The 16578-nt window shown below is 32.3% G+C and overlaps 2 protein-coding genes across 2 annotated transcripts in view; one reads left to right on the top strand and one right to left on the bottom strand.

The window, feature by feature from the left end:
- The window catches only part of LOC105195613, a 270526-nt gene that overhangs the window by 70338 nt on the left and 183610 nt on the right, over window positions 1-16578 (top strand).
- On the bottom strand, window positions 11708-15406 carry LOC105195817 (retinol dehydrogenase 12). The gene is made up of 6 exons (XM_011161424.2): window positions 15166-15406; window positions 14222-14303; window positions 13775-14076; window positions 13538-13657; window positions 12841-13057; window positions 11708-12140 (listed from the first exon to the last, which is right to left on the bottom strand). The coding sequence occupies exons 1-6, from the start codon at window positions 15281-15283 to the stop codon at window positions 11996-11998; spliced, it is 984 nt and encodes a 327-aa protein (XP_011159726.2). The 5' UTR covers window positions 15284-15406; the 3' UTR covers window positions 11708-11995.

The following is a 16578-nucleotide window of genomic DNA, read 5'->3' as shown; positions in this document are numbered from 1 at the left end:
TATTCGAGTCGACAAACGGGTTTTCGCATCGATATTTCGCGTAACGGTGCGGCGTGGCACGAAGTTGGCGGCGTGAAGTTACCGGTGTGAAGTTGTCGGCGCGTCAGTCATCCGCGTCACCTTCGTCGTATACATTGCGCATCGGAATGCATCGCGTGCATTGTCGCGTCATTTGCGTGTTTGAAGTGCTCGTAATAAGTAATTCGGGAGTGCCGTGTGAAGTGCCGTGTGAAGCAGAATGAGAGGACAATCACGATAATTGGGATTCGCAATCACCGCGCTTTCTCGAGCGGCCTGCATCTGCGGATTTCTGACGAAAATGGTACGTTCGCTAAACATTTATTTTATGAGGTATTTAAACATGGAATTGTTTATGAGACGTTCACGACGTCTGATACACGTTACAAATGTTCGGGGAAAGTGTTTTATTAAAAGTGTTCTGTGTATTCAGAATGTTACAAATATTCAAAGGGTATTTTCTAACCTTTAAACATTTGCAGCATTCTGAAAACATACAATACTTCTCGAACGTCTATCAAACAATTGTGAACACTTCATAAACAATTTCATGTTTAAATTTCTATCTTTTAAACACTTCAAAATAAATGTTTTAAAACTTTAATTGAACATCTACTCAATATTTAAGTAAACATCTTATAAATTTTCTTTTTTGACCAGAGATGGAGTGTCTGGAATTCTGCGTTGGAACGGCGACGATAAAACGACGACGAGACGCATCGGTCGGTGAGTTTGCTGTAAATTCATGCGACTGATTGTTCATCTATTCGCATTTGTATCTGTAACTAACATGATATGATATATGCAGGATTGGGTAACGAGTTAAAAAAAGAGAGAAGTTAGATTAAATATTAAAGTTGAACAGTTAATAATTTTTAACTTAAATCAGTTATCATTAAACTTTATTAATTTTTTTTCCGAATTAAAAATTTATCTGTGTGAAAGGAAAGAATTTGAAAAATACATTCTTATGTAAAAAAGTTTTTCTTTGTTACTTTATATAATCTTATTTTATAAATAAAATACCAAATTTATTTGATCTATATTATAATTATCTTGATTATAATTTAATTTTAAAATTTATGAATTTCTATTCCTTTTTAAAATTAATTTTTATTTAATTTAATTTAAGTTGATTTAATCTTAACGTAACTTTGAATTAGTTTTTATACAACTTAAAATAAATTAATTTTGTAAGCTACTAACTTTAACTTAATTTAGTTAAAAAAATATATAAACTTACTCAATCCTGAATATATATAATTTCTATCATTGTGGGGTCACTATTATGGATCTTTCGTAATACAGTTTTACAAATTAAATAGTGAGGTTACGAATTACTTTATATAGCGATTAGCATACATTCTAAAGAAAATTCTAAATCGTTATTAAAAAAATAATTAGAAGTAATTTTATCTCGTTATTTACAACGCAAGTAACAAGATAAAGTAGCTTTCATATATTATTTCTCATGTCAATTTTCGTTGCGATACAAAGATACACATTATTTACATATCTCGAGAATCCAAGAGGCGGAAAGACCAAGAGTCGATGTCAGTAGAGTCTTGCAGAATAGCGTTGTTATTTCCGCGGGGTAAGGGACGGAGCTCAAAACAGAAGCTCCTCGCACTAGTTGCATTTCCTGTCCATCGCCATTGTTCTACGCGCGTGGCAGATCAATTCGGAAATTGGAACGTGACCGTGTAGAGAATTTATGGTCGAGCATCTGGCGTCAGTTTAATAAAGCATCCGCGACGGCGGTTTCGGGCTGACTTAATTAGCTTCTACGCGTGTCTCTCATCTTGAATTCTCTCATTGCAGGGTAACAATAGCTCTGTTTATGCCCGGAGCAATTTGGTCACTTGCAAATCTCACTTTGTGTGAGTGATCCTTCCTGTCTTCTCCTTTTCGTTTTTTCTCTCTTTGACTTTCTAATTAAATACCAGTCGCAACATAGAATTTTTATTGGACATTGTTTTAAAAAAAATCAAAAGAACTTACAGAGGCTTTTAAAAGAGTAAATTTTTAAATCAATTAATCCATTCGCGCGCGGAATTAAATCTATTTTTTGCAAAATTTCTGTTAGATTTAGATAATGGATTATTGATCATTTTGAATTTTTTTTTTCTTTTATTAGTTCTTTTGGACAAATATCATAAGGTTATTAGAACCAATGTGTAGTTAAAAATATATAAATTATATAATTTTTTAAATTTAATATAAAAAGCCAGGAGAGATTTTTCTCTATTGCAATAATTTCTTATTTATAATATTACGTTTATGTATAAAAACATTTCTTATTATAATAATGAAAGATATCTAATTAAGAACAAGAATTTAAAAAAATTATCTGTGTTTTAAGAGAATTTAAAAAGAGAATTACGGAAACAAAGACACTTTTATACCTCATCTAAATTATCAAATATTCTTAGGCATTAGTTCTTAATTGCGTCGCAGATAATTACCGCGACACAATTGGTACGCGAAATGATAAATGTAGACGCAATTCCAGTGCAGTCTAACGCTGATTATAACACAGTAGCGTTGTTTGTTGCACGCATCAATCGCGCGAGTTCACCTATTCGTCACCCACCTATATGTTAAGCTTTGCGTCGCGTCGCAAGCACGTGCCCGTGGAAATTTGTCGAAGCTTCTCCTCGCAACGTGAGCTTCCGCATCGTAACGAGCTTACGAGCTGAGCCGCGGCATTCTGCTGACGCGACAATAAATAAAAATGTGATTTCTGGCACGCGATACGAGCGTTTTGTAACCTGATTATTGTGTTGGATGTATCGACGAATTTGTGATATTGGAGCGAGAGGGAAAGAAAATTAATATTTAAAGTGAAATTATATACTTATATATATGTATATACAATACAATATTAGAACTCGTGTTAAATTGCTGCATATATAACATGTAGCCATTATTGCATTGTCTGGCGTACTAATTTATTGATTCATTTGTAATAAGGTTATTTGGAGCTAAGGATATTGTTTAAATTAAAAAAATTTTTGCGACAAACACTTTAAGTAAGATTTTATACAAAGATTATCATTATTTATAAAATGATAATTTTTGTATAAAATAACGCTTGGTACATAAGGATTTTTAAAAATTATTCTATTAGATATTGAATTGATATATTTGTTACAAATAATGTAACGTATTTTGAAAGATGATAAATGAGACTTGGAATGTTCTTTGTACCTGGTCTTTTATATTTACTGCAATTACAGATTTATTATTTAGCGTATTTTTACTGCTTTTCTAAAACATTTTCATAAAAATTCCGCGTGATTAACAATTTCTTCAACAAAATTTAGTTTAAATTACTGAACGGAAACTGCATGACGCAGTTTTTCATCAGTTACTTTTAACTTTGCAGGCAATCTTGCCTTAATTGGATCTTAACTCGTGCGGAAAAAAATGCCGAGTGGATTGTCGAATTTTCCATATGAACTGCGTTTGTGTGTGCGCAAGCAATGTTGTGCAATTTATTATTGACATAAGTGTATTCCGTTGATTTTTGCAAACAAAACGCATAAAACAATTTTAACTTCTTAATTTAGCTTAGAAACAAATTTTTTAATAGTGTTCAAATATATTTGATCTATTTTGTCGCTCTATTTTGTTATTTATTTAAAATACATGGAAATATGTTGATATTTTCATTGTATACGAAATTGATTAAAATTCGAATACTGGGAAATTAAAAAATAGAAAAGAGTTGGTTATTTTTTAATTTAAGTACTCAGGTTTTTATCAAGTTCTCTTTTTATGGAATGCTGTTTGCTGTGTATTTTAATTTGGAGAAATTGGATTGATTTTTTACATGATTACTCTGGAAGAAAATTTAATAGTTGTAGAAAATATCAACTCAATTTGTACTGACTAAGGTAGAATTAAGTCAACATTTTATTAAAAACTAGACAAAACAGGCGCGCGCTGCAAAGCTTCCCATGTTACATAATTTCATACAAATTACCAATTGATTATTACATTATTAACTCCTCAATATAAATAGTCAAAATATGCGATCTCCGCGAACGGCTGTCATTTACGAAGTAAGCGCTGAATGAGAACCAATCAGCACATTGGAAAAGCGACAACAATGAATTTCGAGATTTTGAATTTCGAGTATTAATGCAAGGCACTTTTTCAGATAGAGTTTCAACTTTTTGTGATAAGTGTAAAAGACATTGTTATTTATGGAAAATAATTTTTGCGTTTGAATGAACAATTACGGGGTACGATTCGATATCGGAGATCGTTGCAATGTGCACTCTGACTTCTCGTCACGTTATCGGTTCAATGAGATCATGTTTCATTGAACTTAGCGTCTAACCGGCCGATCAGCTGGATTAACCACGATTTGTGAGCATGTCGCGGGTTGACAAAAGCACCCCAGAAAGTGCGTCTCCTTTAAGTGACTTGCTGCCGGCGACTATGGCTTGTAAGATACAAGTGTCGTGCGAATCGTGGTTAAAAAAGCTTAGTCGACGTTAGACGTGTGTTAAACGTGATTCAGGAGGCAGAACTCATTCGCAACGAGCTCTCTATCGATCCCGTATCCAACGCGTTCGAATTAGTAAATTGTTCTTTTGCAAATCGTGTATTAAGCAATGTCTTTTGCACGTGCCATGAAATACGTGCTTGTAAAAATATAAAATAATTAGTTAAAAGTAAAAATTATTAAATTTTTTATGCATAATTCAATTTTTTGTTTTTCAGCTTTTCGTGTACTGAGGTAAAAATTAGTAAACTTTAATAAGTATTTATTAAAATTTAGGAATTTTTTCCCTCAGCGTGGTAAGTGCATTAGACATTGTGATTCATTCAAAAATTAATTTTTGCGTTTGACTGGGCTTATATGCAATTATTACGGGGTACGATTCGGTATTGGAGATTGTTGCAATGTGCACTTTGACTTCTCGTCACGTTATCGGTTCAATGAGACCACGTCTCATTGGACTAAGCGTCTAACCGGCCGATCAGCTAGATTAACCAAGATTTGTGAGCATGTCGCGGGTTGACAAAAGCACCCCAGAAAGTGCGTCTCCTTTAAGTGACTTGCTGCCGGCGACTATGGCTTGTAAGATACAAGTGTCGTGCGAATCATGGTTAAGAAAGCTTAGTCGACGTTAGACGTGCGTTAAAAGTGACGCAAAAGGCAGAACTCATTCGCAACGAGCTTACTATCGATCCCGTATCCATCGCGTCCGAATTGCTAATTCGTTATTTTATTAATCGCGTGATAAGCAATGTCTCTTGCAGGTTTCCCGAGAAGATGCTTGCAGCGCTACAAAATTGATTTTTTAACGCAGAAATTTTTTTTATCTTCCTGTATAATTTTTATTTCTATTTCAAGTTTTTGTGATAAATGTACTAGACATTGTGATTTAACCAGAAAATAATTTTCGCGTTCGATTGGGCACATGTATTATTAAGGGGTACGATTCGGTATCGGAGAATGTTGCAATGTGCACTCTGACTTCTCGTCACGTTATCGGTTCAATGAGACCATGTCTCTTGGACTTAGCGTCTAACCGGTCGATCAGCTGGATTAACCACGATTTGTGAGCATGTCGCGGGTTGACAAAAGCACCCCAGAAAGTGCGTCTCCTTTAAGTGACTTGCTGCCTGCGGCTATGGCTTGTAAGATACAAGTGTCGTACGAATCATGGTTAAGAAAGCTTAGTCGACGTTAGACGTGTGTTAAACGTGATTCGGGAGGCAGAACTCATTCGCAACGACCTCACTATCGATCCCGTATCCAACGCGTTCGAATTTCTAATTGTAAGTCGTTATTTCGCGAATCGAGTAATCAGCAGTGTCTCTTACATGTGCCACGGAGAAAATGCTTGTAGCGACATAAAATGCTTTTTTAATACTGAAACTTTTTATTTTTTATATATAATTCTTATTTTTATTAGACAAAAGGCGCGCGCTACAAAGCTTCTAATATTACATAATTTCATACAAATTAAAAATTGAATATTACATTATTAACTCTTCAATACACATAATTAAAATAGGTGATCTCCGCGATGACAGCCGTTCACGAAGTAAACGCTGAATGAGAATCAATCAGAACATTGGAAAAACGGCAACAATAAACTTTGAGATCTTGAATATCGATGCAATGCACTTTTTCAGACAGGAAAGACGAATTTAGTAATACCGTTGAGTTTGTTTCATTTTTTTATTTTTTTATTCGACTCTTTTGTTTTGCACCAACATTTATAATTATTGGAAAGAGCAATAACGGTTTAAATGCATTCCCAAATTTCCTCATCGAGTTAAAAAACGCCGATAAAATCAACATTTGCTGTTTTTTATGATGATTATAAAATCAAACTATATTTTATATCTAAAATTTTATATCCAATTTTCGTGTACCGAAAATGTTTAATAAATAAATATGGAATATATTTTATGAGTCATTATTATGCATCTTTATTAGTCGTGACACCGATAGCTGCAGAAATGTTGATACAATACAATAAATGGAATAATAGTACGAAGACTAACAAATATATTTAAATGTCGATAATAATTTTGTTATTACAATAGAATGATGCTAGAGTACTGTTAATATATTAATGAGACTCTCAGTAACATTATCTATTCACGTGCAGTGTATATGGAACATTATATTTCTCATACACATATAGTAATGGATTAATTTATATATTTTCAATATTAATTTAATCTGTACACCGTTATTAGCAAACTTTCCGTTATGTTAACAAATCAATTTTGATTGACCAACTAAATAAATTTTGTACGGTAATTAAATATCAACTTAAAATTATTTACGTATGTATTAAATTATGAGGAGAGAATATCTATTCAATAAATACGGTAGAATTAATACTATCAGGCACATATGGATATTTGTTGCTTATTTACACATAAATGAAATATACTTATTTATTGCTGCATAAATAAATCTATTTGTATGGAATAAATTTTGCTACGTTTTCAAAGCTGCAAATTTCTGCTATAAACGATCTCAAGTACCAAAATTTATTGATTGGTTCCATTCCTATCTATCTGACGCATAATGTGGTCGAACTGCTCGTTGATATCCATAATCATATTGCTGTCGTCCCCGTGAACATAGTATCAGTCATGACCAGTCGTTCACTCTCTGCTTATGCAAGATATCACGATTCGATTCGTAATATGAACGTGTTCCATTAATAATCGCGAATAGCAGGTCGCGCGACAAATTGAATGCACAACGTTTACACGAAACAAAAATTAATTAAGTTTAATAATTCGCTCGATAAAATTATTTACGAGGTAAATTTCAAAATGCATTTTACTGTGCTTTAAAATTTACTTATTGTGAAAAATTCAATGTTTCTAACTTATTCTTTATTACGTGTTTACGCGCTTAAAAACACGGCCGACATTAATCAAGTTACGATTGCAAGTCTTATATATTATACTTTATTGTGGTACATTAGATTGAAATTAAATCGGGATTTTGTTACAGGCAAAAATAAAATTTTCTGCGTTAGCTTTTTGAAATTTTGCGATATGAATTTATTCATATCGTATAAAAAGTAACACCTATAAATACAAGCTTCATAGAGATACATGTATATAAAATTATGTATTGATACTTGAAAGTTACAATTCGAGGAACTTTGTAATCTTGATTAATAACTTTATAGCGCGCAAGAAGGACATTGCAATATTTTTACCATACAATTCTTTTTTTTTGCGAATTAATCTTATTATTTTATTTAGAGTATAACAGGTTTATCTACTTTGTTAGTGACGAGACGTCAATTGGAAAACTTAAAACTGATTTTGTTTCATAATGTTTTTTCTGTTCCTATATATTATGTTTCTTGTATTAATTCCATCAAAAATAATTGCATGCAGCCGTTTTTTATCGAGTTGAGTGCATTTGCACGTGCACGAGCACGCGTTTTTCAAGTCTATATTTTCAGGACATATTTTTTAATGGTTTTCTCAATTTTTGGAAATTATACTGTTTTCAAGCTGTCCGACTGATGTGTTGGCAATTAAACTTTTTTTTTGCGAGTTTGGGCACTCACTCTATCGCAGCGCACGACACATGTGCATGTTATAACGTCACCGCGTGTGCGAACGACAGACGATGGAAGTTGCACGCAATTACACATTTCGTGAAACCGTAACGTATGTCATGCGCGGCCTGTTATGCGACACACGGTGGCTACACGGGATCATCACGCGGCTGTGTTCATCGGCGCACACACGGCATCGTGAAACCGCGTATATGGCTGGAGCGACACGACCCGAAAGTGCGTGAATTATTCGGTGGCCCGTTGCACGCGCATTTGCCTTAGTGCATCGATTAATTACAGTCGCTTACTTTTCTTCCGCTATATTTTATGCGCTTTTTCTTTTACATTTGACGACCTCAGCGGACACAATTGGACACATAAATTTCGTTGAGATTAGGATCTAAATTGAATTTAATGTCAAATATATTTATGTTGTGACTTATGAATTATTAATCTATAACATTACGCAACGTTAAGAACAAAATATAAATATTAATTAAATTAAATTGGAAATCAACATTATGATATGTGATGCTGCTGGAAAAATTATCCAACTTGGATAACATTTTTTTGCATTAATCTGTTTTTTTTTATAGCAGTATATTAAATTGTGTTTATTGAGAAAGAGTAACGAAGCATAATTATAATCATAATTCTTTTACTACATTTTTTCAATATGTATATTGCCATATATCCCTTTTACGAGGTTTTGCCAACAATAGCATAAATGAAAGAGCGGATCGTTGCATGCCCGACGTGTAGGACAAACGTCCAGGACAACGTTCGAACATGCGTGGCGTGCTTTCATTGTTTCGCAAAAAGTTAATTTGTCGTCACATGTACTCGCAATGCCGAAAGCATACCACGTTGGTCCGCTTTACCAACGAGCCGCCATTATGTCGCTCGCGCGTTGCGCTTTATCAAATCTCACTTCATTCGCGGGATTTCCGCTTCGCGATGTCCATGACGGATTTTTAATTCCCCACGAGAAATCTCCCTTTCTCTTTTGGATTCGCGCGCAATCATCGAACGACTGCGTTTCCGCGAATTTTTGTGAAATAACGAGACGCGCGGCCCATTGCGTTTTTGAGCTACGTCGAGGCTTTTGCTTGAAACGGCGGATTGCTCTGCCAACAAAAAAACGGTGTATGTACCATGTGTAAACAAAGAGGCGGCATTTTTTTTTATTTCGCCGTGCTCTATAGTTTAGACTAATCCATGCGTATTTTTTAATTATTCTTTTTAGCCTTGCTTGCATAACACTGTTAGGAGAGCGATGTCTATATCTTTTAAATATAGAATGCTGCCTAACTCACTACTCAAGTGCAATGATATGTTGATTGTTGTAATGTTTATGTGATGAAATTTGCTTTTTTTTCTATTTAAGGATGTTTTAGAATGTTATTGAAATTTAAAAGCTGAAGGCTTCTCTAAGTTTATTATTTTTTTTTTAATTACCAACAAAAAATTTTGGTTGCAAGTGCCCGAAATTTAATCTTGAAATTAGTTGCAAAGACGAAAATAATAAAAAATTTGATTTTTAATAATTTTTGCAGCAAAAATTACTACTTGCCGCAGTTTTGAATAAATAACTTTTAAACGAGTAAGTGGATCTAAATGAATTTTTGGACGAATATTTACTAGAGTTTTATTAGTGTATGTAAAACATTTTAATTAATTGGTAATGCGCTTTTCCATCAAATTTACAAATAAATACTGCAAAACGAGATTTTACTATTTCATTAGAATCAAGAGAAACCAAAAAATTAAATAACTGAAACCAGTAAGTGATAATTGTGCTTAAATTTTACACAAATATCCAAACGCAATACTAGAATATTCTGTGAAATTTTTATATTTTTAGTAATATTTTGAGATATTCTTAATCACGTCCACTTGTTTTCTTGTCTAAAAATTTGCGAATTAAATGTACATACTTATGATCGATGAACGATTTGATGGTGGATAAATATTTACGATTTACACGCTATTTCCCATATCGCGATGATTTCATTGTTCGATGCACCGTGTTCGCATCTCCGTACGCTTCAAATAATGCTTAGCGATCCGGACATCATACGTTGTTCGCCATGCGACACTACGTTTTGGTTTCGAATCTGATTTTGATCTTGTCCTATGCGTTGTTTGACTACGGAAAATAATTTAACTAATTGTTGACGAATATAAGTATATGAAAAAATAAATTTATTCTATAAATTGAATATTAATTTAATCTTCTATTTTGTAGTTTATAAAAAAAATAATTAAAAAGTTTATACAACTATAAAAAGTATAAAAAGTTTATACAACTTAAATTATCTTGATTTGTTAATTTCGTATTGTAATACCTTTTCGAGAATTAATTAAAACACTGATTCTGTATATACTCACTGCACGTAAAAAAGTTTACATTTGATGGTTAAATGTTAATTGAATATCAGATTTTAGTAGTACATTATTTTTTTGCGACAGTTTATCGCGACGCAGTCTATAAACGAGTTTACAAGCTTTTTAAGCATTATTGTCGCATATCTCCGCTAGTCTAGAAACGCGATTCCTTCTCTTTTCCGTATGCAGTTAATAATGCGACTGGGTGCGTTTTATCCACTCTACTATGTTCTTGTTTTTGCGCGGGTCCATTCGTCCAGAGATGCGATGCGACGCGACGCTACGCGATGTGCCGGTGAGAATTTCACCGAGAGGAGACGGTGCGGGAATAAACCTTTCGCATTTCCCACGGGAGAGTCCACGGAATGGCCACGGCGACTACGCCAATGCTGATGTCTAGACACCGACGTCTAGGTACCGGCATCAAACCGCGAGCGTCGAACCAACGACAACAATAATCCGCCGACGTCTTCCTTCGTCGCCCTTTGGGATATTTCAGGAATGATTGTTGGTTTCCGTAAGAGCGAGAAAGACCAACGGTGTCTACTAACCCATGGTTCTCCATGGACCTATTGACTCATACAGAAAGTGCAACCAATCTTAGGAAAAGACAGAAACAATTTAAGGCAAAGAGCATTCCAAGTCATCTTTATTTTGTGTAGGATGTATTACATAATTATGTAAGGGTGTATACTTAATTATATTATTTCTTAGGTTGATTAGTGTAAAATAGATTCTAATTTCGAGAAACAAAGGAAAGTAAAATATGATAGTTTGAAATTCATTCAGGTTTTATAATCAGAGAAAAAAAAATGACAAGAAAGTGTTGAATTTTAACCCCAGAATGGCAAATAAAAGCGATATGTATTTTTATAGTTTCTAATTATGTTGAATTTAATTTTTACCTTTATAAAGTTTTAATTTGCCAGGAAAGTATTAAAAATATTATATACATAACATATAATGCTATTAAATATATAGGATAATGCAATATAATTATTACCACTCTAAATATCTATGAAATTAGGAGAGTAAGAGAAAAATTTATCTAATAGAAATTACACGAGAAGTAGAAGTGACCTTATATTATACTTTTTTTCTTAGGTAAAGTTTCGATCTGAAAATTTTATCTTTGTTTTTTCAAATAAAATTTATATGATTTTTCTTACATAATATAATTTTTCTAATATGATTATTCTGTACATAAAGGTATTCAAATAGAGTTATTGAAAAGTCAACAATTTATTAAATATTTTATATTTTATACTGACATATTTTGATAAGAATTATAAAATATCTCAAACTAATCATTTTTGGGGCAACTATATCTTTTATGTACAGAATAATAAGATGAATTAATTGGTGTAAAGAAAAGACACAGTTTTTTTTTAAATATGTAATTGTATATTGACAATTGCATAATTTATTAGTAGTTATCAGTTTTTAGTATTATACATATATATATATATATATATATAGAATTAAACTAATTATTTATTTAAGAATAAAAAAATTCTTTTTTAAAGCGTTTTAGAAACGGTTTCTAAAAATGTGTTAAAATTTTCTTCTGGTTCCAAATGCAATAAACGACAGGATGCATCCCACAATTTATCGACATATTCAGGGTTGTTTGCCTTTCGGTATGGAGTGGAAACTCTGCAGTTACTATATACAGAAGAAAAAAAAATAAAAAACGACAATGTAGTATTATATTATTATATACTTTGTATATGTAAATTAACCCTTATCCAAGCAGAATCCACTAAACTCAAAAACAGCAGCTTTTTTTATGTAATAAACAGTATTTATGACTTGTGAAATTTGATGATTGCTTATTTTAACACCACTTTTATAAAAAAATATCTGTCGCGATTGTATTCAGGACAATTTTTTCCACTCGACTAACTGCTGTGTAACGTATATGGAAATTTTCTGTTGACAGTTATTCATACTCGTCTTGCAAAAAACTTGTTCATTGTTATATATAATAAGATAATAATATGACTTATTGTATGAGATAAAATGTCTACATAATAAAGATAATTATGCGAAAATGATTATTTGATTCTGATATGAACTGAAAAGTTAGTTGATTTTTATTTCACTATCATTATTATTGCTTTTTATTAGTTGTACAGAACCAATGATAACGCTTTAGAAAGTGTTTTATTTATAGTAATAATATTTGAAAAATATATAAAATTTAAAATGAAATAAATAATGCATTAAATTTATTTAATTACATGAATTTAAAATATAACTATTAGAATAGTTCGGTGTTTCATGGAGCGTTTTGTTTATTACGCTACAAATATAGATTGCCTGAGTAAGGGTTAATTTTGTATAGTATATAACGTGTTCTTACTAATAATAAAGTCCACTCTCATTAGCTATCTGTTCATCCACTGAACAGTATATTGTTGTTTGCGCTCCTTGTTCAACAGTATTACAAAATAATCGCGTACAAATGTACCAAAAATAATTTGCACCTGGAAATAATGTGTAATCGGTACAACGTGTTATTCCAGTCGGTACAAGACCAGGATGTAAGGAGTATACCGTTATCCCATAAATATTTGCTTCTGAAAATTGAAATCTCTGTGCAAAAGTATCTTTTGTACACTTTTTCATTATCTAACAAATTAATCAATTAATGATTGTTAAGTATTAATTAATATATATCAAATCAGGTCTATCCAAAACTTTGCTCGCGATTTAAAACGCTTCTGTTTCTCCGTGATTGACCAGTTTTATAACTTTGGCATATAAATCGGATCGTGTAAACGTAATAATTGTTACAGGCTTCACAGACAGAGGATGATAAGTAAAATATAGATATATTACGATTGCAGAATTAAGATGCCGTCGGTGCCTTTGTTTCATGAACTTGAACAAGTTTAGATTTAAGCAAAGATCTATCTTTTTGTTCGTTACTTTCTGTCTGACAATATCGAGGCAACGGAGAAGTAAAAGCGTTTTAAATCGCGAGCGAAATTTTGGACAGACACCTATACTAAATAACTGATCTATCCTTCAAACTTACATGTTATTTTTTTACATACCTTTTAATCGACGAGCGAGTGCCTTAGTAAATAGAATGTTCGCCAATTTACTTTGCGCGTAACTCATAAGGGGCGAATAAGATTTCTCTAGATTAATATCATCGAAATTTATGTCACCAACTATAATAAAATGTTTTTATTATATTAGTACTTTAAACGAGAGAATTCTGAAGATAAATAAAAAAAAATATTTTAATTTATTTTTGAAGTCATCACAATTTGTATTGTTTTACATACAAATATGTGTAATTGATGAGATATTGATTATTCTGCAGTTGGGAGACAATTTCATTTTGGGCAAGAGTAAAAGAGTCAGTAGAAAATGACCGAGATGGTTGACTTGTAATGTTAATTCATTTCCATCCGTCGTCTTCTCGTACGGACACGCACACACGCCGGCATTATTTATGAGTATGTTAATAGTTGTTTCATATGTCAGTAAGTTTTTTGCACAATCTCTTACGCTCTTTAAACTGCGTAGATCCAAATGATAAATTACAAGCTCACCTACATTCGTTTTATATTCATCCTTTGTAATCCTAGAAATAACCATAAATTTATGGATCACATTTTCTTCAACACGCAAATTTACTTACGATAGATATAGCTTTATAAAGAAGGGAAAGTTAAAATAAATTTATTTAATTGATTTTACAAAAATTTATATTTTAAAAGTCAACTTACCGTGAAGGCGGATTATTTTTTATATCCTCAACTGCTTTATTTGTCTTTTCCATATCTCTACAAGCCAGAATTACTCTAGCTCCTAAACACATATGTTATTTAAACAAATGTTAAGAGTGCTTTTTATTTATAGAATTGTAAAAAAATAGAGTTTATATAGAGTTTTGTATAAATAAATAAAAAATCGAAAAAGCTTTTTATTCGATTCAATTGAATCTTATTAAAAATCGAAAACTTATTATTTCAGTAAAGAACGAATGTTTTTCTTATAAATTATTGTTTAAATATGGATATATATAATTATAGCAATATTAAATATAATTTGGTATTATCACTATTTTTAGATCAATAACAAATTTACATTTCACGTATGTTATATCTATTCACCGAAAAAATTGTATTCTTAACTTAAGAATATCCCACTTAACTATAGTATGTTTTCCTCTAAAATACGCGCCAAGAGGATTTTCTTAATTTAAGAGGAAAAACCTCTAAAAAGCATATTCTTAATATAAAAAGAGACTGCGTCTGCTGTGTGTGCGAGCGCGATCCAGCGCGGCGTGAACAAATTCGTATCATCGAAAACGTGATGCATGCACAGCGCGCATATGGCGGCGACAATCATCTTTGCAAATTAAGAATATATTCTTAATTTAAGAGGAAATATTAAGCTGGTACAATATGAATCAAGATAATTAATTAAATATAGATATCACGTATACATTTACACGTATTGTCGAAATTAAAACAATTTAATAGGAAGTTACTTGTTAGTATGCATGTCAAGTGTTCGGTGTAAACTAGGTATTCTTATATCTGTTAAGAGGACATATTAAGTACGTATTTCAAGAATACAATTTTTTCGGTGTTATAATATCTAATATTATATCTATTTTAAATTTCAAAGTTAGGACAACTTAAATTATTATTTTAGTAAAAATTACCTCTTGCATACAAATCTCGGGCAGTCTCCTTGCCGATGCCATCGCTTGCCCCCGTTATAACGACGGTTTTGTCGTCTAGACGTGCTTTGCTCGTACACATTTGATTGAAGAACCACATTTTACGAAATACTTTTTTATCCACGTGCCAATATGCAATTGATTATTTTTATTAGAATTCACACCCTGTTCACTCACGATTTCACTGAATACGTTTTATTTGATTTTACAACGTAATGCTTTTCTGTATCGTTACACTCTCGTGTTTGTAAGGACACTGTCGTTATTCGTACAGTTTTCAACTTATATACGATTTTTTGGTCCTGAACCGGTTTGAATGGTTGTATAGCGTATAAGCTCGTTGCGTTCCTTTCACTTTTAAAGACGCGATCTTGTGCGTAATAATACTAATGCAGCAGAACTTTCGCGCAGGTGTACAATGATGTGCCCAATTTCAGTTTTAGGACGTAAAATACCCCTTTGAAAAAAAATCGGTTTTTCTCTTTCCAAGCGAATATCGTCGAAACTATAACGACAATGCTGTACTGACGACGATATAAAAGATGAAACTAATAAAAGTAATTGACGTATAAGGAGCACAATAATAGCAACGTACATTACTGCAATGCTGTTTTTATTGCTATTTGGCATAAGTAAGATATTTCGTGAAATATTTTCTAACATGAAATTACGTTAAAATATATATAATTGTATATAATTATGCACAGTTTTTATACGTCAGCAGAAAAATGCAAAACAGAAACGCTTTATTTGCCATCTTGGGGTAAAAAATCGACACTTTCAAATATTCTCCTTTTTATTCGAAAAATGTTTTCTTAGTTGCATCATAATCGTATCTGTATTTTACAATGACAAAGAGATCTTTCTTTAGAGGAGGTCGAAAACTTTCTATAATAAGGTAAAAATTTACTTGAGCTAAAGTTTGCACATAGATAATTTTCCAGACTAATTTTTTCTCTAACAAGAGAAGATTCTTAGCTATCGCTAGCAATTTTGAAAGAATTCATGCAAAAGCATTAATTGCTCATTAACGCGTTTATCGAAGAGAAAAAATTTTACGTGATTCATGATGTATACCATTGTCTGAATCGGCGACGGAATGAAAACCATTTTCACGTGCGAAAAGTAAGCTCTCAACTGGGTATCGTTGGTCGGAAAAGCGCTCTTGGGTATCATAAAAATGTAAGGTCCCAGAATCCTTCTTGCGAGAGGAGAATACAGTGCGGAATACACTCCATTGTTGTACCGATCGCTATTTACATTACACCCGCGCGTGGTCGACTGTGCGTCGAATTGATTTTACCGTCCTGTCTGATCGAATGGAAAATATTCAGCTCGCATGTAATGCATCGCGTTCACCATTCGCTGCAATAAACCGCCTGAAAAACTATATGA

Source organism: Solenopsis invicta, chromosome 4, assembly GCF_016802725.1.
Source record: "Solenopsis invicta isolate M01_SB chromosome 4, UNIL_Sinv_3.0, whole genome shotgun sequence".
Lineage (NCBI taxonomy): Eukaryota > Metazoa > Arthropoda > Insecta > Hymenoptera > Formicidae > Solenopsis > Solenopsis invicta.
The sequence above is the reverse complement of the archived record's forward strand: the minus strand, read 5'-3'. Positions and strand labels throughout refer to the sequence as shown.

Excerpts from the sequence above, each read along its gene's own strand:
- LOC105195817 (XM_011161424.2), bottom strand. The coding sequence starts at position 15,283 with ATGTGGTTCTTCAATCAAATGTGTACGAGCAAAGCACGTCTAGACGAC. Across the intron at positions 14,077-14,221 it reads AAAAATAATCCGCCTTCACG|GATTACAAAGGATGAATATA; the intron begins GTAAGTTGACTT and ends GGTTATTTCTAG. Across the intron at positions 13,658-13,774 it reads CTCATCAATTACACATATTT|TTGGTGACATAAATTTCGAT; the intron begins GTATGTAAAACA and ends ATTTTATTATAG.